The sequence below is a fragment of the Meleagris gallopavo genome, chromosome 3, assembly GCF_905368555.1.
Source record: "Meleagris gallopavo chromosome 3, MGAL_WU_HG_1.1, whole genome shotgun sequence".
Lineage (NCBI taxonomy): Eukaryota > Metazoa > Chordata > Aves > Galliformes > Phasianidae > Meleagris > Meleagris gallopavo.
In genome coordinates this window covers 78,276,225-78,303,522 of record NC_139406.1, presented here as the reverse complement: position 1 = coordinate 78,303,522, position 27,298 = coordinate 78,276,225, and the positions used below count along the sequence as shown (strand labels likewise).

General features: G+C 32.1%; 1 protein-coding gene across 2 annotated transcripts in view; it reads left to right on the top strand.

The window, feature by feature from the left end:
- The window catches only part of CSMD3 (CUB and Sushi multiple domains 3), a 538,229-nt gene that overhangs the window by 482,548 nt on the left and 28,383 nt on the right, over nt 1-27,298 (top strand). For both annotated transcript variants that reach the window (XM_085221591.1, XM_085221590.1), the window contains exons 51-60: nt 435-620; nt 1,957-2,151; nt 2,584-2,757; nt 9,310-9,483; nt 11,327-11,500; nt 13,637-13,822; nt 18,601-18,774; nt 21,496-21,678; nt 22,685-22,861; nt 24,655-24,834. In XM_085221591.1, the coding sequence (XP_085077717.1) occupies nt 435-620; nt 1,957-2,151; nt 2,584-2,757; nt 9,310-9,483; nt 11,327-11,500; nt 13,637-13,822; nt 18,601-18,774; nt 21,496-21,678; nt 22,685-22,861; nt 24,655-24,834 (1,803 nt within the window). The remainder of the gene's footprint in view (nt 1-434; nt 621-1,956; nt 2,152-2,583; nt 2,758-9,309; nt 9,484-11,326; nt 11,501-13,636; nt 13,823-18,600; nt 18,775-21,495; nt 21,679-22,684; nt 22,862-24,654; nt 24,835-27,298) is intronic.

The window sequence follows — 27,298 nt, the reverse complement described above, 5'->3', positions numbered from 1 at the left end:
GAGAAACTCGAAGTACAAACTAGATTTCTGATGCCTCAGTCTAGTACTTTATTTATTCAGCCATGCTGGTCCTACTTTCCCAGATATTGTCTATTTCATGTTCTTCAATTATCTTCTTTTTTTCTTTTCTTTTCTTCTTATTTTGAATGAATAGCTGCAGGGTTATGAACCATGATTCTTTTTTTTTTTTTCCTTTCTTTCTTTCTTTTTTTTTTTAACTCCTATATCAATAGACAGAAATTTTCTCTGATTTCATTCCCTAAAATTTTAAGGCAGATTTTTTGTGGACTTAAAACTCACATTAATGAGTTAGAAAGTCACTTTTTATGAATGAATGAATTTACTGTTGAAATTACAGTACATAAAACCTCTGAGACAAGAAGAAGCTCACAGTGGAGAACAGATACAATGACTATGCCTTTCTCTTTAATCAGCAATATCTTGTGGAATTCCTAAAGCTCCAGTAAATGGTGGGATATTAACTACAGATTACTTAGTTGGCACCCGTGTTACTTACTTTTGCAATGATGGGTACAGACTATCTTCCAAGGAACTTACTACTGCAGCCTGCCAGCCAGATGGTACCTGGAGCAATCACAATAAAACACCTCGTTGTGTAGGTAAGTAACATGCAAAAATAATCTAGTAAGAATGTGGCTGTACATTATGTTTATTTATCAAAAGTAGAAAACATCATGTCTCTTATCTTTTAGCTTTCAGAATACTTTATGTGTAATTGCTGGTATTACATTATTGTGAAGTATATATTTGAAATGTGTATCTGAGAATATACTGAAATATTCTATGACAGTGGAATAAATACCCTACAGATTACTGAACATATTCAAGCTGATAATTAATTTTCTGATAAATCAAAGTTAATGGCTGTAGTGGTTTATGCAAAAGTCAGCTCTACAATGAGAACTGAAATGTTTATATACTGTTCATAAACCCTATTTACTATCCAGAATTCCAAAGTATCTGGTGTTCTGGGATACTTCTTTGAAAGTACTACTGATTATTTATATCTAGTCCATCATTATAGTTCTACACTATCTAAATTCTGGGAAACATCAGTGAAGAGAAAATGCTTGCTCAGTTCCAAGAAGTAGATAACTTCGAAGTGGATATGAAAATCCAGATAACTATAAGCATGATATAGCAATACAAAAATGACTCATGTAAATTGAGATTATTTCACCCAATGAATTTTAGAAACAGGAAGAAAACATACTCTAGAAAAATTTGCAGGGACTCTCCCTTTTTCTTTTTTGTCTTGTTTTTGTAAATGCATTACCTCATGCCTTTTCCACTGCCTAAAGAAACAAAGTTAACAGAATGAAAAAAAGCAATATCCAGCAAAGATTTTCCTCTGTGTCATTTTCTTTTGATCAAGGGAAAACTTTATGCTCACTAACTTTTCTATTATATTAGGTTTGTAGAAGAATATTTTTTTTCTTGCTTTTGGAGGATGTACGTGTAGAGTTAGGACATGAGATAAAGATGCATTGCTGCTGAAATCCCTTTCTCAATATGGATATTATTTAACGTGTCACCACTGTGCAGTCTCTCCAAGTATTTAAGGTCTCATATAATTCATTTGGGTAAAAAATAATTCCTATATTTAAGTTTGCCTGGTATTTTAATAAAGATTTTGATATGTAATGTGTCACATCAATTTCATGATTATAAATCTATAATGAATTCACTTATGGCATAGATTTTATCTACACCAATTGTGTAGCCCAGCATATTCTAGTCACTGCTCTGTCTAAGCCACTGACTATCAATAATAAATGAGAGAAGTCTTACTGCTAACAAAAGGGAATTTTAAATACAGCCTTATTCTTCAAACATTATATCAACATGTTTAAAATTTATTTCTAAATTAATAACAACAGGTTTTTGTAATTTCCTTGTACTAAACTACAAATATGTGTTTTTGTCATTTGGAAGTTGTTACATGTCCAAGCATCAATTCTTTTACACTGGAGCATGGAAGATGGAAAATAGTGAATGGCTCACATTATGAGTATAAAACAAAAGTAGTTTTCAGCTGCGATCCAGGGTATTATGGCTTGGGACCAGCATCTATTGAGTGTCTTGCTAATGGCACCTGGAGCTGGAGAAATGAGCGACCTTACTGCCAAAGTGAGTAAATGTTGCATCTGTAACTGCTGTGTAGATTGCAGATAATAATATTTTATTTGGTCCAGCTGGTAATTAACTAATTTGACATTGGGAGTACTCAATTAGAAAAGTTTTCCCTATCTCTAACCTTTTAACCAACATAATTCAATAGCAATTAATTAATAATGTTCCAGAAAGTGTTGTTGCTTGTTTCTTAGTTTTATAGAGAAAATTTTTATTTTTATTATTATTATTTTTAATTCTAGTGTATTATTTTGGGGGCAATAATAGTCTTTGTATACAGAGTTCTTCTACATAGCAGACAATACTTCAGGCTGCAACATTTATTTAGCTGTTTGATTAATGTTACGTAGAATAATAGAGTTACATATTATTGCATGTATCTTTGTGATATAAAGGTATAAATTTCCATTCTCTTTTGATTTTATAAAGTTATTTCTTGTGGAGAACTTCCTACACCTCCAAACGGAAATAAGATTGGAACTCAAATCACATATGGATCTACAGCTATATTTACTTGTGACTCAGGATACATGCTTGTTGGCTCTGCTGTGAGGGAGTGTCTGTCCTCTGGACTCTGGAGTGGAATTGAGACCAGATGTTTAGGTATGGGTACAACTGTCATAGCATGTCTATTTTCTTTCTCTATAGCAGACAAAAGTAAGTAAAGTTAGTCAACTTATCTCTTTCTGTTACCCTTCCAAGTATAGACACTAAGAGAATTCTGCAGTTTCAAAATTTGTGTTGCTGTTTTTCTTATCAAAAGAAAACTGTGCTAAACTTTCCACTAATTGAATCCCTATTTCAGTACCTGCCACACAAGCAAAGCCTGTGTCATTGGACTACTCCATATGGCTTTATAACAGATCTTTTCATACATAGCAAGACTGATGGATTTCAGATCTGTCAGCTTTAATATATATCCTTACTAAAATAAGTGCATAGTAGACCTGAACTTAGTGAATATGTTATAGAATTAATCTTTACAATTACAAAAGATACAATAAAAATATAAATACATGGAAACACAAACAGGAGCACTTCAGCCTTATTTCTGACAGAAAATTACTCTCTGGATATGATGTATACAATTTGAAAACCCTTTGGTTGTACTTGTTTAGGCATCTTCGCTTATTTAAGCACCAGACACTAAGTTGTTCATGAAAAAGGAACATCTGAACAATGTAACAATTGCAGTATTCCATTTTAATTCTTTAGTATTTTGTTTTAATTCTTTGTTATTATTAATATGATTAATTATTAATATGACTAGTTATTAAGTATGATTTGAGTTACAACTGTAGAGGCATTGATTTTAACTTTATAAGCAACTATAGTTTTAGTTTTAGTGGAAATCAAAGTGATGACTGTCCCACTTTAAGAAAGTAATGTGAAAGACACAGAAGTATGAAAATATAAAGGAACATCTGTAAATGTACACTTTTAGAAGAATCTGAAATTATATACATATTAAGTGTTTATTGCAGATTGTTCTTTGTTCAGTTTGCTGTTACCCTTTTAGACTGCTGTTTGCTCCAAATAATTTTCTTTTGGTAATTCAGTATTACTTGGTCAGTATAAATCCTCAGTTAAGCTTAATCTGAATGACTCACGAATGAGCAAAAGTGTTGCTTATCAAGCTGCAAGTCTGAAGCTGGAAGATTTCCTGACAAATAGCTGAAGGGAACAGGAAGTTCTTATGTTTCCCTTTTACTGTGAAAAGCATTTAGCAGAGGGGGGAAAGAAAAGAAGCTATTTATGTTTGATTATTTATTTATTTATTTGTTTAGCTTTCTTTAAATTGTGAGAAAATTCAAGACAGATTTTTAAATCTTGCAGGTTTGGGGCACCGTAATACATGTATAGCCAAAACGTGTTGATATTTTTTTCATAATTAAGAGTTTATCTGCGATGGCTACAGCTACTCATGTTTGCAGAAATATAAAAATTAGAGCAGAGAAAAAATAATCTTAAAAAATGCCAAATTCTATGTTTGTTGTGAATGGCACCTAGGGAAAATACTCGTTTTAGGAATTTGCCAAAATAACTTCATAGCAAGTGATGCTTAACATAAAATGAATTTATTTCCTCTAACACCTGCCTCTGGAAATAAAAATCTAGTATAAGCTTAATAATATTAAAAGATTTCCTAGTCTTTATTCGATTCTTGGATCCAATTGGCTACTAGTGTATTTCTCTTTGAAGCGTTGATGATTCCTTTAACACTTAGATAACATTAATGAAATCATACAGGATAATATAATAAAAATTTCCAGGTATTCAGCTCAAAAAATCAAGCTACTTTTTCATTTAATTATTATGTTAGACAACCTAATTTTCATTTCATCTATATGTAGTTAGGAAAAATTATGAATAGTGAATAGTTTTCACAGTCCTATTTTGTCTTGCTTTTTCCATTGCTATTTCTTTTCTTTCAAAGAGAAGAATAATACTTTATGGCCACTGAATCTTAGGAGACATTGTTTGGCAAAGAGAATTAGAACAGTTAACACAACTACCCTTCTTTTTGAATATCATATTTTTCTAATTTTTTTTATTATTATTATTATTATTTAATTAAGAAGCTGTCATCAGTTGGATTGAATGGGTGCAAAGCCCCCAAGGGTGCCACCTTAATTCTAGCATCATTATATCAGGAAGAAAAGGCTAGAAGGCATAAAGTGTTCAAGCACAGAATGGGAGATAATTAGTTGGTAACAATAAAAATGCTTTAAGATTTATATGCGTACCTAATATTGGAAATATTTTGGAGCCACATAAAAAAGTGGACCAAAGGAAGTTTGCTGTGGTCTGCATTTCTCTCTTGTCCTCTGTAAAACAGGAGAAGAGCAGATTATTTCTCAGCAGACAGGAGGGCTGGTGTCATTTAAGGAAATCCTGTCTATTACTATAGGTAGATACAGTGGTATGGTAGCTTGACACTTTATATAATATGTGTAGTTCTACCCTAAAAGTTTATAATAAATTTTAAGTATAAATTATCTATGTAATGAGACCTGAAGGATCTAAAAGGGTTTATGAAAGTCTGTCTTTTTGTTTTGACTTTTGACCCATTTTGATCAGAAAACCTGAATTACAGTACAGTACTATGGGACTAGTCATATTAATGTCATGATCTCAGTTAAGCAAAATGCAGTGGGAAACTGAGTTCTGGATCTGTATTCTTATTCTCTCTAGCTAGTGAGGGAAAAAAAATGTTCAAATAATAAAATCCTAACAAAAATGACAATGACAAAAAACATTTCTATAACTAGAAAAATTCCTCAGTTTTTGTTTTATTATTATTACTGTTGTTATTTTAATGTCACTCACTAGCTAGTTATTAAAGCTAGCCTTTTTCCAAGGAAGAAATACAGATAGTCTGCTTGACCATAGTTTATCATTAAAAATGTGTAAAAATAAGAAAAAAAGGATAGAATATTTTCAATCAACTGCCCAACCTGAAATAGGCTATCTGATGTAAACTTACTGTTAATGTTGTTGTTATTATAAAGATTTGCTCAGAGAATTAACACTTGTCTTTATAAAATGCCAAGTATCTATCTGAATCTAAATACTGAAATGGGGCTCATTTGATCAATAAGAAAAGTGTTTCTTGTGTACATCACTAATACTAGAGTTTTAATAGACTGAAAAAGGTAGCAGAAAAAAAAAAAAAAGCTAATTTGATTAGAGAGAGTGTTAAATGTCAGCATTTGTTCACACACTCCATGCAGTGTTATTGGGATACATTTGATTTTTTTAATGCAAAATAACAGTAGTGTCATTTTTTAAAGACGTTGTTTATAACCTGGAGAACATTATGAAAATACATCCTTGTGAGAACTGTAAGTCCTGCAGAGAAGAAGTGAAGTTTTGCTGTTGAATAATATCTTGGATATCTTTTTCCGAAAACATACGTAGATTTCTTTCACTATTACACTGAGGTTTTGAGTTATTGATGAGTAAAACAAGCACATATATGGTTTTGCCATTCAATCTAAATATTCTGTGTTACTTTTATTCCTACTTTTGCACCTCAGAAAGTAACCTTCACTGCTGAAAATAAACTTGCTTTACAACTGAGGTTTCAAAGGTTCTGTCATTAAGTTATTAAGCTCTGCATTGGTGCAGCTCGATTTCCTGTCAAGCTAGGTATTTTATTAGGTGTTCAGATGTTATGAAAATCCTTTATTGAGATTTTTGACTGACTTTTTTCTTACTTAATGGCATTTTTCTATAATTATTTTTCAAAAGCTAACCTAGAGTAGAAACTGGCGATGTTGTAGACCTTATTTCCCCTAATATCTGCTGCTAAGTAAAGCATTCCTGCTGAATGTTTTTCTTCATAGTTCACCCATTGCCTGCACAAAAAATAATGTATTCTGATTCAGTATTTTAACCTACAGGCTGCATTGTGATCTAGAGGCCTCAGCTGGATTCACAACCCTACTCTATAGGTCTTTCATAGCTGTTCCATAGTAATATGGAAATGAAACTAGTCTTATACACTGAATTAAAGAAACTGAAAATGAACAAGGCTATACTGAGAAAAAGAGCATTCTAGAATGCTAGTAGTGTGAAGTCTACTTATTTACTACTAGGATGTTAGAATTTTTTTTTTCCTTTTTTAATTCTTGGATGGAGATTTTGATTAACATTTGCTTATTTTATTCTTGTATTTCTTTTTTTCCATGAGCTAGTTCTTACTACAGTGAAGTAAATGCTGTATTTCTAATCTGTTTTTGTGTATTTAAGAATGCTTTGTGTTTTGTTTCTCACTCACACATTCTCTTAAATATAGGTCAGAAGTACAGTACTGCTTGATCTACTTCCTCTCTCTCATTTTCTCTATAAATTTTATAGTATTGTTTTTCATGTTCTAATAGACTTCCAAGAGTTCTGTTTGTATTGTATCATTTGCTTGTAATTGCTCTTAGAACCAGAATATTAACTTGGGGATGGAAAAAAAAAAAAGTGATCTGTTGAATAATAATAGTGCTATTAATCTTTCATCCATGGTAAGTCAATATGCAGTGTCTTATTGACTGTGCAAAAACGAATGGAAATTAAAAGTAGAATTATTAATTCTTAAATGTTTTCTCATCTATTTGCAAAATAAATGTCCTGGCACACAAGAGAAACAAAAAACAAGGGACAACAGTTGTTCTGATTTCAGACCTTTGTTCTCCCAGCAGCGCTCTCAGCAGTCCTTTGCTTTCCAATTTCTTATCATTTTACTTTAGTTTTCAGTTTTCTGCTTAGTTTTGTTTTGATTTTTTTTTTTTTTTCTGACAGATTTTGGTCATGTTTACAGAGAGCTCTCACAGAATGATACCCAGTTTTCAGTATTTGCATTTAATCCCCAGTGAAAACAATCTGCAAAGCTTAACTACTAAACTCTCAAATGTATTTAAGAGGAATAATTTAGGTATCTCATTGCATTATAAGATATTCATTTCAAAATGATATTCAAATTAAAAAATATATTTGATGTAACTACATTAAAATAAAAATTTAAAGTAGAAGTCTCGTAAAGCAAAAACCAGCAGAACTGATCCACTGATACATGAATATGCAATAGTAATTATGAGCATGTGTTTAATTTGTAATTAACATTTTGGAATTCCTTTCTCCACAAGTATCTTAAGAGAAAATTGACTAAAGTGAAGAATTCTACTAATATTCATGAGAAAAATGAATTAACACCTTGATTTTGAATCACAGAATCATACAATCTGGAAAACAAACAAACAAACAAACCAAAAAATACAATAGAAGACTAAGTAATAATGATTTCAAATCTCCTCTCCTCTCCTCTCCTTCCTTTCTCCTTTCCCCCTTTTCCCTTCCCCTTCCCTTTCGGTGAAGTAATGATAGCAATTATATCTTAATTAATTTTCCTTGATGGAGATCAGGTCTATAGATTTTCAGAGTAAGAAAATAAAGTAAGTAAAAGTACTTCTGGAAAAATATTAATGAGTATTTGACGTTATTATAATGGAGATAATTTATTCAGATGCATAAATCAGTGCAAATGTCATTTATGGTCTCAGAGGTTCTCTAATCAGGAACTATGTATACCATTATGTACACCTGATTTGGCAAACTTACTAAGCTGCTCCAACATGTCAGATAATGTTTTGAAAACTAAACCAATAGGGCCAAATCCATCTAGTGGTTTGATTCCTGTTGTTTGTTTATCTACTAGGTTTTTTTTACATCTCTTAGTCAGAAAAATCCCCTATGAGACTTAAACTTCCAGAGGCAAGAAAATCTCAGCTTTGCCAATGTATTTTGTATTTTTTTTTATAGGAAGTTTCTAACCTTCAAAGAAAGAGAAAAATACATCAGAGCATTATAAAGGCTCCAGAGTTAAAAGGAAAGAACAAACAGTTTTGTCTCTAAATCTTTTTTCTCACTAGCAACCTCATGGCCTTAGGGGTTTGATTTTTCTTTTTTTCTTTAGAATTATAGGACAAATGGAGAACAAAGGAGTTTGAGTGTCCAGCAATATTTTTTCCACTTAAACTTAAGTACTAGTTGTAACTCTACTTGCTTTCCTTAGTTTAGTTTAGTTTAGTTTAGTTTAGTTTGAGTTCTCTTCATGTGACATCATTTCCATTTTACAAGTTAATTGTTGAATTGTTGTGCTTATTTTTAAGTTCAGTAAGAAAAAAAATGGAAAAAAAAAAAAAGACACATAGTTAATTTCTTCCTCCACTTCTCTGGATTAAAAGTACAAGGTTGAAGACTAGGCCAAAGCATTTTTTTTTTTTTTTTTGACAGGACATTTGGATGTAGTTGTAGGATAACTGGATATTGTTGCAATAATTAACTTTATCCTAAACAAATTCATGTTTGAAATTCTTTTGAGACCAGTGTATGAGAAAGGCAGATTTCAGTACCAAGTTGTCTTAAATAATTTATTCCCATTGGAAAAATGCTGAACTTACGATGTATGCAGTTTTATTTTTCTGATGGGAATTATTTCTATTTATATTGTGTAATACTGCAGTTTTCCCCAAGTTAATAGAAATAAACACCTGATTGTTTGAATGGAAGATTTCTTTGTTGTAAATTAAGAGGTATATTTAAAATTTCTCTGGCATATTTACTGACAATTTTTGTTTTTATCATTTAATTTGAAAAATCTAGCTGGTCACTGTGGAATTCCAGATCTTATAGTCAATGGTCAAGTTATTGGAGAAAATTATGGGTATAGAGACACAGTTGTATACCAATGCAGTCCTGGTTTTCGGTTGATTGGTTCTTCTGTACGAATTTGTCAGCAGGATCACAACTGGTCTGGTCAGCTTCCATCTTGTGTGCGTAAGTAAGCGTGACAATGCATACTGATTTCCGCTACAGAAATGTACTTCTCAGACAAGATGAGGAGTATCTTTGAACTTTGAAAAATGAGGATTTTCAAGTGAATTACAACTACGATTAAATGGTTCAGATTCAGTAATATTTCCTGTATTTAATACATTTTAGTCCACCTGCAAATTTTCTATTTTTATATCTTCATTTTTGTTGCAGAAAACTTCATCATTAAGATGTTAATTCAGTATCTTTGCTGTTCACTGTCTTTACTTTGTTTTACACAAAAAAGGAGATACTTAAAACTTCTGTAATTATTTTGTTTTATTTCTACTTTATTATTAATGAAAGCATTACTGTTTTATATTTTACACTTTATATTTATTCTTTATAGATAACACATGTGGCAAGGAAACTAGACTCCATTAGTCAGGAATTTGTAAATTAAGAAGTTCATATCAATGTTAGAGCTGGAAAAAAAAAAAAAAAAAAAAAAGGACCTGTTAGCAGCAGAGAAATTGACCTTAATTTTTACACAATCCAACTGAAAACTGTTTCACAGAATCATAGAATAGTTAATTAAGTGTTGAAGTGATCTCTCCAGATGGCTTAGTTCAGTGCTCAAGCAGGGGTGAGCAGGTTGCCCACAACTGTGCCCAGGTGGTTTTTTGAAGATCTACCAGAAATGATATCCCACCATCTCACTGGTCAACCTGTTCTAGTGCTTCATTTCCTTGAATATGAGGCAATGTGCAATAAAGCATTTCGGAAAAAGATATAGGACTTGGAAAAAATATTAAGCTTGCAAAAGCCTTTTACAAACAGCCTCACATTTATTTATTTACTTAACTGTTTTAATTGAATTTTTGAGATTTAATATTCAAATTTAGTGTTTTTTTTTACTTCGAAATTCACTGTGCATTTTGCGTGAATAATAGAAAGATTTTGCTGATTGTAGTATTTTTATAGGTTTATATTTTATATACTTTTACTTGCAAATGTCATACTTTTGTTTTCACAGGAAGAATTTTTATTGCTATTATATATGCACTGAGAAAAATTTCCGTGTGGCTCAAAAAATATATTTACCTAACAGTTTTATAAATGTTAATATTTTAGTACACAGTTATAATTATTGTTTTTGGAAAAAAATAAATAAATAAAAAGTACTACCTTATATTAAAAGTTTCTGATAATACATAATACCAATAATACAAAGTTAATAGTACTGATAACACAAAACTACTTAATGACGTTAATGGAACATAGAAAATTCAATTTAACTCTTAGTCTGTATTCATACAAATGCTGTGACTGGTCTGTATACTGTAATAGTTTTCAAAGACCATTTTCACTTTTTGTTGATGCTAAAAATTTATTTCATATATATTCTATGTGTAAGTTTCTTTTAGCATTATCACAACTAATCTAATCATCTACAAGGAAAAAAAGACAAACATACACATGTTAAACCTAATAAATTATTTAGAAAAGTATTACATTTCTAAATTTCTAAAGTGATCAAAACTTTACTTGTTTTATTTTTTCATTTTTAATTAGCAATGAATATTTTATTAAGCACTGGACTTTGCTAAATCAGAAGGAAATATTTATACATTTTAGAAATTATTTTCAAGCAAATTTGTGCTTGATTTTTCTTATATCTGTTCTGACAATAGGTACTTCTGTAGTCAGTTTTTGTAGGAATGCTAAATATGCATCTTTCATGGAAAGCACTCAGTGTCTTAAAAAAAAAACACTTTAAAATGCTCTTACGTGTGAATTATAGTGATAATTATAAATCATGAAATCTGATAACAGCATGCTCTGCCTTTGTTTTGTGCTATGCTAGCTGTTAGCTGTGGTCACCCTGGTAGTCCAATTTATGGAAGAACAAGTGGAAACGGTTTCAACTTCAATGACGTTGTGACATTCTCATGTAATACTGGTTATGTTATGCAAGGACCAACTAAAGCACAGTGTCAGACTAATAGACAATGGAGCCACCCACCTCCAATATGCAAAGGTATGAAGCAAGCATTTACAGATTTCAAACTCAGTTGGAAAATTAAGGTTGGAAAATAAACTGAAGGTAAAGGGACAATAACAAGACAAAATGTGCATTAAAACAAAACAATCATAAAACCAAAAATCATAAAACCATGACAAAGTCTTGCTAACAATCATATAGTGTTTCATTTTTCAGTTAGGTCTCTCTTATATTCAGAAAGTTGTCAGGACAGCTATTGCAGAGAACCTTTCTTATGCGTTTGCAGTTTTTGTTGATTTTGTAAGATAATTTTTACAAGTTTCTTAAGCAAGTTTATGCAGCGAAGACAAGGAACTTTTTAAAATCCTGAAATAATACACTACATTTTTAGCCAGTATAGTTCTAAAATTGCACAGGAAAATGTATTTTTTTTCACCTATTTCATTTCCATGCTCTGCTCAACTATTCTTTTTTTTTATTATTATTATTATTCATTATCATAATCCATTTAGGTACTTTCCCGATACCCTAAATTATTTTAGGCCATGAAAGCCCATTATATCCTGGGTTTCATCAAAAGCGTGGCCAGCAAGTAGAGGGAGGTTCTCCACCTCTACTCTGCTCTCATGAGACCACATCTGGAATACTGTGTTCAGCTCTGGAGCTCCCAGCACATGAAAGACCCAAACAGATGGAGCTGGTCCAGAGGAGAGCTACAGGGATGATCAAAGAGCTGAAGCAACTCCTTTATGAAGATATGAAGGCAGACTGAGAATTGGGTCATTTTTTCTGTAAGAAAGATAGATTAAGATTTTTTTACCAGACCTAATAGAGATAGAAGAGGTATCAGCTTTAAACTGAAAGACCGTAGGTTTAGGTTGTAGATAGAAAATCCATTTTTTGACGTGTAGTGAAACAATGGAACAAGTTGCTCATAGAAATTGTGTATGCCCCATCTTTGGAAATGTTCAAAGTGCAGTTGAGTGGAGTTTGAGAAAAATCTAGTGAAAGATGCCCCGAAGAAGGGGTTTGGACTAGATGATCCTTAAGGTCACTTCCAATTTAAACAACAATCAGATTCTATAATTCTAAATTATTTTATGTATTCATATGTTGTTTTTCTTTGCTAAATTGTTTTTCACTAAATGTCCTTTACTTACTTTCTTTCAATCATTTTACCTTAAGTGATAGTTGACAGAACTTTATTTTCCAAGGATCTCTTTGTTGTTGAGAGGTAATTGTTTTTTTTTTTGTTGTTGTTGTTTTTTTTTTAAATTTGCAATACTAAATATGTATTGTGGATTAAAGATAACTAATAAATCTATTTTTCAGTCTAGCTGCTGTAAATCACTTCGTTGTTTGGGTATTGCACAGTAAAGTGCAATTTTCTGAAATTTTACACACCCTCAAATCTACTGGTTTCAGAAAAGACTTTAAGAAGAGCCAGTTTTGTGTAGTACTTTACAAAGTAAATCATTACTGGTCATTACTGGTGCTTGTAATGTGCAATGTCTCACCAGACAAAACTGCCAAAAAAAAAAAAAAAAAATCAGTATTTTACTATTTTTAAATGTAGCAAACCTAATGTAATTAAGAATTAAAAAAAAATAATAATATTTTTAGTCATCAAAGTTTACCCATAATTTTAAAATTTCATATCTATTTGTATAGATATAGATTCATATCTATTTCATATCTGTTTGCTTCCTGTCCTGGAAGCATCACCACTGTCATCACTATCTGACCATCTGTCCTTTAGCTCAAAAAATGTGACTCAAAGATGTGATTAGTCATCAAAATGTTAGTATAGGCTTATAACTACATTTGCATTGCTGTGTGGATTAGGCTAATGGCACATTTAACCTATAACATCTTTCCAGCTGTGGATAAAATTTCAGTAAAGGAAAGGATATTAATTGAATATGTTTATATGTCACTTGTGGTAGCAAAGACTTTAACAGTGTCATCTTATTGTGAATAATCATTTCCTTTTATTTCCCCTGATTTTAACCTCTGCAAGTTTCATATCATCTTCCTAGTTCTGTATAATTATTTTATTATAAAATCAAGGTATTAGCACATTTGAAACATTCCAAGTTCTCATTTAATGGATAGGAGGCCATCTCAAGACTATTTTAGTAACCTGAAGTCTATACTTTTTTCTCTTTTTAGTGGTGAATTGTTCTGATCCTGGAATTCCTGCAAATTCCATACGAGAGAGTAAAATAGAACATGGAAATTTCACATATGGCACAGTGGTATTTTATGATTGTAATCCTGGTTATTTTTTATTTGGTTCTTCGGTTTTAGTTTGTCAACCAAATGGCCACTGGGACAAACCTCTGCCTGAATGCATTAGTAAGTAGATAATGTGTATGCTTCTGTTAAGAGTGTTAACTGGACTAGATATTATTTTACACAACATTTCTATCAGTATCAGAAAAGCAATTAGAATAATCATATTTATATACATATTGTGTAAGAATGAGAGAAGTGGAGCTTCAGTGGCAGCTGAAGTAGAGCAATTATATTCTTATTTCACACAGCAAATAGCATTGAAATCATGAGAAATGCAATAAAGAAAACACAGAAATCTCTGAATACTTCAGAAAAACTTATCCATTTAATTTATCAATACATCTCAATTGACCACAAAACTACAATCATACTGAATCTTAAAAACTACAGGGCCAAGTATTGGATTATGCCACTAGTACTTTCTGGACATCATTTGGGACAACAGCAAGATCAAAATATCTGAATACATTAGGCAAACACCAAAAAGAGCACTAAAAGTGTCCTTTAGATATTTTCAGCTTCCCACACTACTTGAGTAAAAGTCATATGCAACCTATACATCAGGAAGGCAAAGAGATCAACACAAAGAGGTTTTTTTTTGTTTGTCATTAAGAACTTTCTATCTGTGATGCCATAGATATTTCATTAATTTTTCATTGACTGGGATGGTTGATTTGCTGAGTTCTCTATAAACCTTTATACAAGATTTTACTTTAGGATCAAGTTTTCTCACCGAGTAAGGCCAAAAACTTTTTCACTAAGATAAAAGGAAAAACAAAGTTTCCTTGTTCAGGAGTCATGAACAAACATTTACAACACATTAGGTATTTGTTCTCAACTTTACGTTTTTTTGTTTTCAGTAATTAAGATTTTTCCAATTTTGCTATCCTCTCTCTAAAAAAAAAAAAAAAATCTGATATTTATTTCTTCTTATTGCTCAAGTCTCCTGGTTCTGGATTTTTTTCTACTTTGTACAGGATAAGCAGATTAACTGTAATTCAGAATTATTCTTATAATAGATTTTAATTGTTTCACATTTATTTTTGATATAACAATACTGTTTCAGAAATAAAAATTTTAACTAATAGTAACATATCTCCAGATAAAAAGAAATCCTGTATGTAAAGGTGCAAAGATTTTTTTCTTTCTATTTTTGTGTTTTTTTCTCACTTAATCTTCATGCAGAATTGTCAGAAATATTTTACTACTGCTGATTTTAATCTTTTTTAAGTTCACCTTTGGCAGTGAAAGTGCTACATAGAATTTTGAAAGGGCATCCTCAGCTTTATTTGCGTAATTTGTATAAAGGGGTTGATGAATTGTAAATCAGACATACCCAAGTTATTCAACAATCACAATCATAGAGCTTACTAAAATTACTCTGATGCAGCTACTGTACATTTTTATAAGATCCCATCAACTTCTAGTGTATTTTGCAAATTGGCTCTGTTTTGCACACATGCAAGGCAGTCATTCAGTTGCTGGCTTTTTCCACTGTAAGAGCAATAGAAAATAAGCTGAAAGCTGGCTGACTGGTTTCCTTTGAATCTTTGTTGGATTATTTTTTTTTTTACCTAGCTGGATTTCAGTCTCTCTTTAACTGGACTCAAAGAGCTTATCTTCTTTTGAAATACCAATAGAGTAATGGACAAGAGACACACTGTGACAAAGGAAAAGTTATTCACCTGTAAAGTAAATCAGTTCCTTTGAAATGTGATGTTCTACATGTTCTGATCTTCTAACTAATACAAATCCTGTAAGAAACTGTTGACTTAGACCATAATGCTTTTTCAACTCTTCCTTTCAATTAAAGACTTTAAGGTGCATATGCTATTAAGGCACATACTACTATAAAAGCACTTTAAATTTGTAGTTTACTCAGAATGAAAGATACATTTTGACAGTATACCTTATAGAATTTCAGTGACCATATTTATTTCCTGGACTGCAGAGTATTCTCAATTTAGTTCTGAGAAATGTACTTTAATCTGTTATTTGTAAACTACCATCTAAACAGAATTCCCATCCTCCAAGCTTGAAATCCAAATAACATAAACTAGTTTTTCACTGATGTCTTTGTCATTCTCTCAATAATCCTATCACAGTACCTTGTCCTGACTTTTTTTCCCTGACAATATGAGATATATACAACCATTCTCAGCTATCGGATTGATAGACTCATGACTTGTTGACAGCTCTGTAGATTACAAAAAGCTCATGATATGCTTTTTAATTCACTGCTCAAGAAAAACATAACATTTATAAATTGAATTGGACTTCAAACTAACAATGTTGTTGTAATTTCTTTGATGCGTAATCACATTTGGCCAGAAACTGATGTAGATTTATACTTCTTTGCAGAATGTTACATCTTTTATATCCTTGGTCAGTATTATCTTTGTATCTTGATGATTAGAAGGTGTTGTGTTTTTTTTTTTTTTTTTTTTCATTTTGTTTTGTTTTGTTTACTTTTTTCCCCCCTAGGAAAAAAATAGCCATTGAAATCTCATTGAAATTAATTTTTTTTTAATATCTTTTTATCAGAATTTCATTTTCTAGATTAGTTATTAGGATCCCAGAACTTTAATGTACAAATGTGAATACAGAGAAATATACAGTTTGTATAGGAAAGTCCCAAATTGCATACTGTAAGGTGTTGATGCAAAAGTAATGTTTCCTCTTGATAAAATCTTTTACTCTGAAAATGGAAGAAGCAAATGAGAAAAATAAAGATGACCAAAAAAAAAAAAAAAAATTCAGCAAAAATTGTAAGCATTGCTCAAAAAAAGAAATAGTTTCATTTTACTGAAGCCTATATGGTAAATATGCCTTTTTATTTATAATGTTCTAAGTTTCTCTAAAATCATAAATAGTAGATATTATATAAATGTATGACTAAACAAATAACATGCTAACAGGAAGTGTTCAATTTGTAATATGAACTAGTCTCATCATTTTACAAGTCTATCAAAAATTACAGAGGTGACTAATTTTAAATCAGAGCCAATCAATCACATAAAACATCCCTAAATCCTTTATGGGGCTGAAAGAAGAGGGTTCTTGGATGAAGAAGGCTCTTGAAACAAGAAGGCAAGTTGGATCCTTGAGAAAATGTGACACTGAAAACAAATCAGTGTATGTATAAATGTAAACCACTAGGAGTGAAAATAATTATTAGACAAATATTCACAATCACACATAGCTTTAACGTTATATTGTACAGCCAATGTGCTGTTGTACAAATCTGAATTTCTAGGGAACAGAATAAATTCTCAACTTTGATTAGGCTTCTGATTAAAAATAAAATAAAAACCTTCTGAAAATGTTATGATATTGAATATGATGGAGTGTTGATTTTAAACAAACAGCAACAATAATCTGTATGATTTGGAGGGCTGTTCCAGCAACCTGGTATTTGCAGCTGTAACGTTTGATTTTCAGTATATATAAATATGAATATTTGGTCAAGATATGCCACACACCATACACGAGTGTAAGAAATAAATTAAATGTGTAAAGTTGGATTCATTTGTAGATAGAGTGAATTTGGCTCATGGATGTTAATCTCATTTTCAGAGTTTGGCATATGTAGCTTGCTTTAAATTTACTATTCACTCTGAATTCTTTTTTTGTATCTTGGCTTCACATATGAAGGTGTCTATTTTGTATGCTCTTAATAGACAGTAGTTAATTCTTTTCAATACAGAGATTTGTTTCCATTACATGTATTGTTTATATAAATAATACTCTTCATAATGATGCATTAGGCCTTTTAAATTTTACTTAATTCTTATTGAGTAGCTAGATGCCAAGGTAGCTTCACTGTAATATTTTGGAGCTTTTCAGTAGATAAAAAGCTACGTAAATTATTGCAGTGACACTATCCTTATTTTAGAATCAGTTTCTGAAATTTCACCTGTTTTTTATTCCTAAAACTGTGACTGCCTTAACAAAATTACAGCAAGAGATACTTACTGTATTTTTGTATACAAGAGGCAATTAAAGGACAAAAATAAATAGCTAAGCATTCTCATATTCTTTGTTGAGTTTACGTACATCCTGACATTTAAGACAGTTAGCAGAATTAGATGTGTGTAACTGCAATCTGTAAATGAAAATCGCAAAAAAGGCAAGATTATGAAGGTATTAAAAATTAATGACAGTATGAAAATATCTTGCAATTGCCAATCAAAATTGGTACAATGGAAAAATAATAGAGATGTGATAATTTCTAAGAATGTCATAGTATTCAGTGCAGTCTCTGCACAATTAGCATCAATGGATTGTACATATGAACAGGCTAAAACAAGAAATTGTTAGAATATGTACACAGATACTTTATTCATACAATGGAATGTCTTAATTAACTAAAACCTATGAAGTAGCATGGAATTAAGGTTTAAAGCAAAACTTAATTATCTTGTTTGTAAGCCTAATAGATGTCATGACCAATAATTAGGGCCCAGTGTATGAGAGATTCAGGTTTGTATATTCTCTAGTTCAGTAGCGACTGGCAGATAATGTCTTACTGTATTTTTCTCTGATGGATACATGCATGATTGTATGTTTGTATATGACCATACCATAAAGCTCAGCTTTGTGAATGTCTTCGGACATCAATATCTTTATCTAAAATACCTTTTTGAAATATAGGAGCATTTGTTTTACAGCTTTTTATCCTTAACAAACTTTATACTTATCGTGCAAAGTGCTCACCTCCCTGAAGCCCTAAGAAGGTCTTCACAAAAATTTATATATGAAATTATGAAAATGATAACTACAAACTGTTTGATCAGTGATAATAACCTTTTTTTATCTCCAATAATTATGCATTGTAGTGATTGACTGTGGCCATCCTGGCGTTCCTCCTAACGCGGTCCTATCTGGAGATAAATATACATTTGGGTCTACTGTTCATTATACTTGCACAGGTAGACGTTCTCTGTTAGGGCAGTCATCTCGTACATGTCAGTTAAATGGACAGTGGAGTGGATCTCTTCCTCATTGCTCAGGTAATATTTTTGAATTAATGAATGTGCCCAGAAGTTGCTTTGAATTAATTTGATTTTGTACTACATTCTATGATTGATTTTATCAGAAAAGCATTTTAAACCTGGAAAATAATGTATAAAACTTAAATAATATCTTAATAGAAATAGGAAGAAGTAAAATCTCCCAAAAGTGAGAATTCTACTAGCAAGAAAATAATATCTTCACAACATGATGTTTTATTCATTCATTTATTTATTTATTTCCAAAGTAATTAACAATTACTTTATGAAACCTCTGTCATGTCTTAATTGTATAATACATGCATCTTTATAAAAAAGCCCTAAGAACTCCAAATAATTTCAGATTATAGTACTTTATTTTGAGAGAAAACTGTCTAATCCTTCTTATAAGTTAGACCTCACTGAAGTTAAGTTACCTGATCAACTTAACATTTAGGAAACTGTTTCACAAACTCAGTTTAACAGCAGTGATCACATGAAAAATGGAAATCTAAGTCACAAAAAAAACTGGGCTTTGCCTTAATCTCATTCTAATAATTGTAGAAAATTCTAATCTGATATAATCATTTTTTTCTCAGTTCATGAAGAAACATTGCTTTGATGTAGATTGTAGCTAATTTGACCTAGATTGTAGGAAATCAAATTCTGACTGACCGCAGCTTATGCACAGTAATTTTCTTTAGCTATTCTGCATCAAGCAAGTATTCTGTCTTAGAACATCTTTTAAACTTTCTTATCAAAGAGTTTATCATTTTAAATTAATTTGCAGATTACCACACAGAATGACCATATTTTACATGAAACAGTTTGTGAATCTATTAGTCTTCATTACTAGCCTTGATAACAGGATTCCACAATTGCTATGTACAAGGACTGTGCCAAAAGTAATGCCTCTTATTTCATTATTTTGACCCACGATGTCAGAGGCAGGTATTAATGGTATTGCAGTAGAGGTTGAACCTTCCCACCAATATTCCATTAAATTTTGTTGTCATGGAAGAGATAGCTGCAGCGGAGCAGTCTTGACAAAAACACATCTGACATGGAAGAACATATAAAGCAAAGGTGAGCCATCAAACTGCTCCATAAGGAAAAAATTGCACCCACTGACGTTCATTGAATGTATATAGATACCAAAATGGATATGAGCACAGTGAGGTGGTAGGTGCTCTGTTTCAGCAATGGCAATAGCAGTAGTGGGTCATCTCAACTGGTGCAGTTTTTTATGAGCACAGCATGCAAACTCTCATTCATTACTGGATAAAATGCATTGCTAATGGTAGTGACTCTGTTGAAGAAAGTGTTTTGTTGCTAAGAATTTACTCTATCAAATAATATTGCTGTGCTTTTTGTATTTATGGTGTCTGTGAAAATAATTAGGAGGTATTACTTCCAGAGCAACCTACATAAAGACTTTTTTTTTGGTGGTGATATCAGTAATAAATAATAATAAATAATAGTAATAAATAATAGGTAATTCCCAGCTGACAGCATTATTAACCTTTTTACATAAGAATTCAAAAATGCTAGGTGAACAAACATAAAGTGACCAAGTTTTTGTTACATTACCCTTAAAATATTTCCTATCTATTAATCACACTTCTTACTACTTCTTATTCATAGTTGACTGTGAAAGCCATTGAATTAAATCTGTGAGGTAATGAAAATATGTTCTGTTACAATGTCATAACACTATTAATTCCTGATGTGATTAGTCACTGAGAGAAGCTGTTTCTGTAGCTTTCAATTAAAAAAAAAAAAAAAACAAACAAAAACTGGCAGTTAACCTCTCTAAGATTAAAAGAGAAATAATTTCTGGTAACAATTAGGTATTAAAAAAGAACACTATTGACTTTACAAGAGAAATATTTAATTTATACTTGCACAGCAAAATGCCTATTTTCTTTTTTTTCCCCTCAAAATATTATTTTAGGCATTATGGCAACTAACTTGCTGAAAATTGATGTGTTATTGTAGAAACTTTACACTTATGGAATAATAATAAGTTTTTTTGTAGTTAAAAAAAAAAGACTGCAAAACAGAAGGATTCATATTTTGAACTAAAGCTTTTTGAATTTTTTAAAAAGTAGCAAAACTAGATATTCTAAAAACTTATAATGTTATTTGACTTGACATTTGGGCTGTAATTTTACTATTTATTTCTAAAGAGGGATGGCAGGCTGTTTTACTAATCTGTATCATATAATGATATAGGTAAACAGAAAAGAGCTTAAATTTTTGAGTATGCAAGTTTGAATCAGAGTCACCTAGCTGTTATGGCTGCTGGAGTTAATATGCTAATTGTAAATCCTTTAAACTGTAGTCCTAATTGTTTATATCTATATTATATAAAATGACAGTGTAATTTGCATCGCCAAGGTTTTGGCTTTCTAATTTTTTTGTTGTTCTTGTTTTGTGGTTTTTGTTTGTTTGTTTGTTTGTTTGTTTGTTTTATTCTTGTTTGATGATGCTGTTACCAAAAGCTTAATATCGTTTAAGGAAACATTGAGATAATTTCTGTTCTGCATTTATATAAAACTGGTAAAATTCAATTTATTTTGGAATCAAGTAATTTTGTCATTATGGGGACTCACCCATTCAGGTGTATCTTTATTTCTAAAAAATATATGTTTATTTATAAAGTAAATAGATGTAAACATATTTTACATGCAGTAGCATAGTATTTCATATTTATTCTAACCTTTGTATTTCAAATTTTAGGTGATACAGCCGGTTCTTGTGGTGATCCAGGTATCCCAGGTCATGGGTCTAGGGAAGAAAACAATTTTAAAATTAAAAGCACAGTACATTTCAGCTGTGATATTGGATACATTCTCCATGGCTCAGAAGAAAGAACGTGTCTGGCAAATGGAAGTTGGACTGGGAGACAACCTGAATGTAAAGGTAGATCAGCAAAGATACACTCATTTTACAAGCTATCTTGTTACACATGCTAATCATGGTTTTATACTGACCATTAAAATTTTTCCAATAAGTTGTTGCAATGTAATGTGCTTGACACCAAGAGGAAAATTTGAAATTGTTTGCTAGCAAGAAACTGCTTTTCTAAAATAAGTTCTTTTTTTAATTGTCATTATTTTCAAATACACTCGTCTGTTTGTTTCTTTTTGAGTCAACGTCATCTTTATGTGTTATCTAGTAGAAAAATTAAACAGTCTCCTAAAGCTCAATTTTCAGTGAAAGGTTTTTTTTTTAATGACCCTTATAAATTTGAATTTCAGAGACAGAGCTGAGTTTTAGAGAAATCACACTGTCAGAATATCATTAGATATTTTTATGTAGTAAATGATTGGTTTAAAAATTGTGTTAACTATACCACTGATATTGTTATTTTTCAGTAGAAAATGAAATGTTGAAACAAGTTTCTTCGTTGTAAGTCATTCTAGAAATGTTCAGCTCTGTGTATTATCATAAAAGAGTTTTGAAAACATATTTATAAGATAATCATTTATGCTTTTTTCATCTAGATTCAAAAATAAAAAATAATTCCCAACAGATTCTACTTGACTCAACTGTATTTGACTGAAAATGTACTTTGATGATATGATAGTGCATACATACCGTGGAGTCAAAGTTTACAATGTCAACTGTAGACCAGGCACTTTCTTAGTTGGTTAGTTGGGATTCTGTCTTTGTAGCTAAATAATATTTATTTATTTATTTATTTAGGCTTTGCTGTCTGAAAGGGTAAAAGCAAATAATTCATGCAGACAGCTATTTATACTGTACAACATGCTTTATCAGTAGGAGTTGAAACCTTCATTTTTCAGCATAACAGCATAGATTTCTGTAACATAACACTGCTGGCAACATGGATGTCCTTTGACATTATTTCAAAAATGATCTCAACTAAGTACATTTTAAAAATATTTAATATTTTCCTTTATAGCTGTACAGTGTGGTAATCCAGGGACAACTGCTAATGGAAAAGTATTTCGTATTGATGGAACTACATTCTCTAATTCAGTAATTTATTCATGTATGGAAGGATACATACTTTCTGGATCATCTGTAAGACAATGTACTGCCAATGGAACATGGTCTGGATCCTTGCCAAACTGCACAAGTAAGACACAGGTCTACTGGTTTTTTTTGTTGGTTTTTTTTTTTTTGCTTTATTGAAAAACAATGAAGTAAACTATAAAGGATGACTGCAAATAAGATGAAAGCTTTTTCTTGCACTACTTCATAAACAATTTTGTACATGGAATACTCTAAAAATACAATGCTGTGAAAAGATGAAGAATATCTTTACTGAATGTTCTGTTTACTGAATGCTGTATATAGTTGTATGGGAACTGCTGAATCACGGCCTGAACCTTTGATTGATCATCTGAGGCGAGCAATGAGTCAGCCACAGGAGCACAGGTGAAGGCAATTCACCTGTGCTGCTGGAAGGGGTGGAGCCTGGCTCCACCTCTCCTAGACCCATTTAAGAGCTAACTACCAGTGGGAAAGGATCTCTTCTGGAGATTCACTCTGCTGGAGTTTCATAAGTGAGCCCAGGATATGGTTAAGTGTCCTATCTTTTCTGCTTTGGTGTAGTAACTCTGTAGCTAAACTCTCTGATATACCTCATAACTATAACTTCTGTACGTTCATTGATTGTACACTAGTACATCAAAATATATAGACTGCAGACCAGCTGAGATTGCTGCATAATTACTTAATCTACATATTTACTTCTTTTCGTCTTCCTCTTTTTAACTATGTATTTATTTAGTAGTATATCAGTAGCTGCCTTTAGACTAGCTCAGCTAACATTATGGTGTATATTCTGTAGTCTATTCCACATCTGCAGGTAGATGTTGTGTTGTCTGTGACTATTTCATTTTCTGAAGATCTGAATCACTGATCTTAATTAAAATCCATTTGCGTAAACTGTGGACTAGGCATGCTGTGTACCTTGGATTCCCAGTTCACCAACAAGGGATTTGTTCAGAATGTTCCACGGTTTTTCTCATTTTGGAAACCTGGATACAGAGAGGATGCTGGTCTCACAGTACAAGCTTTGGTATGGAGTTTGAAGTAGCTAGGATGGGTTTTCTGCCCAAGAAACTGTGATAAAGATACTACAGGGAGATTGTCAAATTTACTATTAGATAAACTATTAAAAACATGGGTGCTGTATGTTGTATAAAGTAGATTTTTATTATTATTATTTTCCTTGAAAATAACAGCTTTTGATCATTGCCACTATGGTTCTCATGATTTCTTTCTCTGAAATCTAAAGCTGAGACAGATAGATCAAATTAATGAGAACTGAGAAAAAAGACTTTGCAGCAATTTTTACACCAAAAATCACAGGAGGTTTTACAACCATTCTCTCTTGTAAATGCTATAGGCCCAGTTTTGGAATAAACCGTGTAACATATTTGTGGATTGCCTGAATATTCTCATCAGTTTATATACATAGTTGTAAAATTTTCCAGGCAGTAGTATTCTTCAGGTTGTTCAAATGGAAAAATAAACTAGACAACAGATACCTATATTTTTAACAATGAGGCTCTGAAGTGATAGGGGGTATGATACAGCAGCAGCAATGCATGGTTTATTTCTTGCTTTTTTTTTCATTCTATGGTCTCAAAATTTTACTGATCAAAATTCTACAGTCCATTACTTCTGCTTTGGAACTTTGTATTGATTTTTCTCCAAAATGTTATTACTGTACAGCTGCTCGAGTTGTGTTTGGTAGCTAATTTGGATGACATACCTTATGCTGATGAAGACCAGATTTATACTTGTGCTCCTCTTATTTCTCCCTAATAAATCCCTAGTTTTGCCCTGTCTCTTTTCCTCTTCTATATAAATACATCACATTCAATTTTTAAAAATTGTTTTTCAATTCTTTACTTGCAGTTATTAATTGTGGAGATCCAGGAGTTCCAGCAAATGGCATGAGATATGGTGATGATTATGTGGTTGGACAAAATGTTACTTATATGTGCCAACCTGGATACACAATGGAATCAGATAGCTCCTCCATTCGCACTTGTACTAGCAATGGCACATGGAGTGGATCAATCCCAACATGCAGAGGTATAACATTTGTGTTGTCAGCTACTTCTTCTAGTTCATTTACATTTGCTGTTCATTGCAAGGAGTCAACCAAGTACTTTTTTAGAAATCTGTTATTACAAATATGTTTGGCTGCTGGAAAATGTCTTCATTACTTGGTTCTTTCCTCCAGTTTTAAAATTTTTAGATGACAGCACTGCATGTTGACAGTTTTTTTTGTTGCTGCTGCTGTTTGTTTTTTTCTCTTTTAATATTTACCGAATACTGTATTTTGTTGCTAAACTGAATTAGCCAGTATGAAATGATGATGGCATTTTACTTTTTTTGTTGTTGCTGTTGTTTAAGGTTAAGATGTCATTACCAAAGATAAGCCATACACAATTGTTTCTGTCTTTACAAAAATACCACTCAAACACATGATGGGAGCCTTTGGGAAAGGTCTGCAGGTCTGCATGGATAGAACTGAACTCAATGACAAATCACACTGAATTATGCTGTTTGTAATAACAAGATATTTCTCTTATCCATCCCTCATTAGATGTGTACCTGGTAGTCTAAGCATGTACTTACTTTGTTCTCACAGTTGGTTTATTTTTTTTCTGAGTGTTTGACTATATACCTCATTTTCTCTCCTGAGGAAGAACATTCTCCACTCCATTTGCAGTTATTTTCCTTCTCAAGTACAATTGTTTCAATATGCTACCAAGTATAATATAATTCTTTGTATTTTGTCCATTTCAGAGGATGTCAAACTTTGAGATTCTCTTAAAAATTAACTCATTTCTATTTTATTGTGCTCTTCTTAACCAGACACAGCTTCAATTACAAATCTGATGTTAAGAGCGTAAGAATGACCAGACCAACCGGTCTGGTTGACCACAATTTAATTTGCTTTTAAGAGTGCCTGCAAATGAAAAGCTATTAGATTAACAGACAGAACAATTATGGCGGTTTCACCAAAAGTCTCCCAGCACCAAATTCTTAAGGACTATGCTGCACCTAACTGGAAGCAGGAGAGCTAGCTCTGATCTGACTCAAACAAATGTATAAAGAAGGAAATAGACTGTTAGTTTTGGCTTCAATTTCTAGACAGTAGATACTGATGTCTTCTATAAATGCTAAATAACAATAATATAAAGAATCTCTAGGATTCACTGGGTGTGCAACTCTACTTAATAACCCATTTAACTATGCAATTAAAATGAATACATAGTATTCATTAGTCCATTTGAAATTTATAATAATTATTTCTTACTGTAAGGAGTAAATGCCAGGGTCTTTTGGTACTACTTAGTTAAAGTAATTGGAAAATGAACTGGCCAGAACACGGACACAGTGTTGCAGTGTTGCAGTGCTGTTGTAATAGAAGATATAAATGATTCTGTGGTGCTGTTTAGATGCATAAAGATGCTTATTCGAGCTTTTGTTTTTTATTTTTTAATATATTTTTAACACAGACCTACATTTATAATATACTTTAAGTTGAATATTTGAGAGCTGTTGCTGTATCACAGCATCATGAAATCAGAAAATGGTTTAGGTTGGAAGGGAATTTGGAAATCATCTGTTTCAATACCCTTGCTCAAAGAGGGACTATTACCAAGGACAGCTTTCTCAGGACCGTGTTCAGATAGCTTTTTGAAGGTCTCCAAGGACAAGAGACTCCACAGTCTGTGCCAGTGGTTCATGACTCACACAGTAAAGAAATGTTTCTTGATGTTAAGGCAGAAACTCCTGTGTTCCAGTTTATTCCTATTTCTTTTTTTCCTGGCTCCAGGCACTATTGAAAAGAATCTGTCCTTGTCTTTGTACTCTTCCTTTAGATATTAACATATATTCATAAGATCTGCCCTGAGGCACCTCTTCTCCAGTCTGAACAGTCTCAACTCTCTGTCTGTCTTCATAGAAGAGGTACTCCTGTCCCTTATTCGTAGACTCGCAGAACATGTAGAACATGTCTGACCTAGAGAAAAGAAGGCTCTGAGGTAACCTGATAGCAGCCTTTCAGTATCTAAAGGGGAGCTACAGGATAGAAGGGGACATTCTTTAGCAGTGTCTGCGGTGATAGAACAAGGAGGAATGGCTTCAAGCTCTAAGAGGGTAGATTTAGGGTAGATATAAGGAGGAAAAAAAAAAAACTTTTGCAGTGAACTTTTGCACTGGGACAGGTTAGAGATGTAGTTGATGCCCCATCCCTGGAGACTTTAAAGGTGATGCTGGATAAGGCCCTGGGCAACCTGATGTAGCTGTGGTTTCCCTGTTCATTGCAGGGGAGTTGGACTAGATGGCCCTCAGTAATGCCTTCCAACTCTAAGAATTCTATGATATCACAGTGGTTGAAGTTCCCCATGAAGGCCAAGGCCCATGAACATGAGGCCATTCCTATCTGTCTGCAGAGGGCCTCGTCTGCTTGTTCTTCCTGCAGCGGAGCCCCAGTATAAACTCACTTAGCCTTGTCTTTTCTTCAGTCCAAATCCATAAACTC